This window comes from Phalaenopsis equestris, unplaced genomic scaffold (assembly GCF_001263595.1).
Source record: "Phalaenopsis equestris unplaced genomic scaffold, ASM126359v1 Scaffold228380, whole genome shotgun sequence".
Classification (NCBI taxonomy): Eukaryota; Viridiplantae; Streptophyta; class Magnoliopsida; order Asparagales; family Orchidaceae; genus Phalaenopsis; species Phalaenopsis equestris.
In genome coordinates, this window is record NW_018246357.1 from 1 (window position 1) to 1,594 (window position 1,594).

The 1,594-nt window shown below is 38.0% G+C and overlaps 1 protein-coding gene across 1 annotated transcript; it reads right to left on the reverse strand.

Moving 5' to 3' along the window:
• Positions 1-396: 396 nt before the first annotated feature.
• On the reverse strand, positions 397-1,056 carry LOC110037976 (B3 domain-containing protein At2g31420-like). The gene has a single exon (XM_020742729.1). It carries the CDS (start codon positions 1,054-1,056, stop codon positions 397-399), a length of 660 nt encoding a protein of 219 aa, XP_020598388.1.
• Positions 1,057-1,594: the final 538 nt, after the last annotated feature.

Genomic DNA, 1,594 nt, shown 5'->3' on the forward strand with positions numbered 1-1,594 from the left:
AGAGCAGATTACTGTCTGCCAGGTGTGTGGACTCTTCATGGTCCAGTGGGACCCTCGGTGGAGCCGATCCGTGACGAGGGCGTCACGTGATTGGGTGGAGTAGAATGTCACAGACAAATAGTCCCACGTCGGCTAGGTGTAGGGCCGAAAAGCAGTATTTAAGTCATGGGCTGCCCACCACCCATAAAGGCTCTTTTGGGAGGTGACATGAAACTGACGAGAATAACTGAGCAGAACTTCACTAGATTAATAAATCACTTGCATATCTAAAACTGTAAAAAAAATGAATAAGGAAATGCAATATTATCTAACGAAGAACACACTTTGTACTTTGCATCACATCATATATGTGGAACTCCACATACATCCTGCATTCTTATCTATATATATCTACGCCTAAAGAGAAAGCTGAAGATCAATTTTGCTCCCAATTACGAAGCACAACTTTCCATCTCCGTTTCTGAAAGCCCACACCTCAACCTGATTGCCGGCGACAAAATAACTCCGGCGAAAAAATTCTTTATAGTTTGCTCCCTTAAGCACAGTAGCTTTGCTCGCATCCCACCTCGTCAGATAGAGTAAACAACCCCATCCGCCTCTGTTATAAACCATCACCTCAAGACCCCCGTGTTCTCTCCCTTGTTTTCTCTCTCCTTTTTCTTTTTCTTCGCCGTAAATCCGCCGCTTATTTGAAGTGATTATCAGATTCGCTGCTATAATCTCCTCTTCTGTCATCATCGGCATTATCTGGTCTTCTGCGATTTGCTTCTTTATCATGAAGCGGTTCTGTTGGTCGCTTGCGTCGGAAGCATAGATTTGTTTATCCATTACTTTCCATGCAAATGTGGCTCCTTTATCGACGGCGAGCTTCGCAACCCACTCCGGCATTTCATCCATCGTTGTTTCGTCGGTGGTGGTTGCATCTTTTGGAGGTGGAAGGGGAGATGATAGCTTTGAGACGAGATCAAGTGTCTTGATAGGCTTCATTTCAAAATAAGTGGAAGGCGATAGAAGAGAGAAAGAGAAGGGACATATCAGATCAGAATGAGGAGACATAGTTTGATCAAGTCGATCAGTTAGTGGAATGAATTTGAGGTTGATGTTATATATAATTTTTTTGGCTACCTTTTTGTTTCCTATTATAACTTACCAGATTTTTATTTTTATTTTTTATTTTTTTGTTATAATCTCCGAAAATCTAAATATTGGACTTAAAAAAGGGAACAAATTGTATTTTTGGAAACGAAATATTGCTTCTTTGATTATTTGAATTTATAGTTTCTAAAAAAAAAAATAAATTGAAGGCTCATTTTATGTATATAATTGAGCCATCATTTTATGCTTTTATAAAAGGAAACTTGTATTTTTTTTTTTTCTTTTACTGAGATTCTCGGTTTTGTTGAAATAAATATTAATTGGAATAATAAAGAACCGCTATTTTTTTTGAGTTAATGAATTATTATGCGCCATATTTATGCATAATTAGTTAACTAATTTCCTCATCCTTGCCAATTATCATGACATTTGGTAATTGCACCTTCTTCTACCTCAAAAAAAATCCTGAAAAATCTCCCCTGAGGCATTGCTTATATTC

Excerpts from the sequence above, each read along its gene's own strand:
- LOC110037976 (XM_020742729.1), bottom strand. The coding sequence starts at position 1,056 with ATGTCTCCTCATTCTGATCTGATATGTCCCTTCTCTTTCTCTCTTCTA.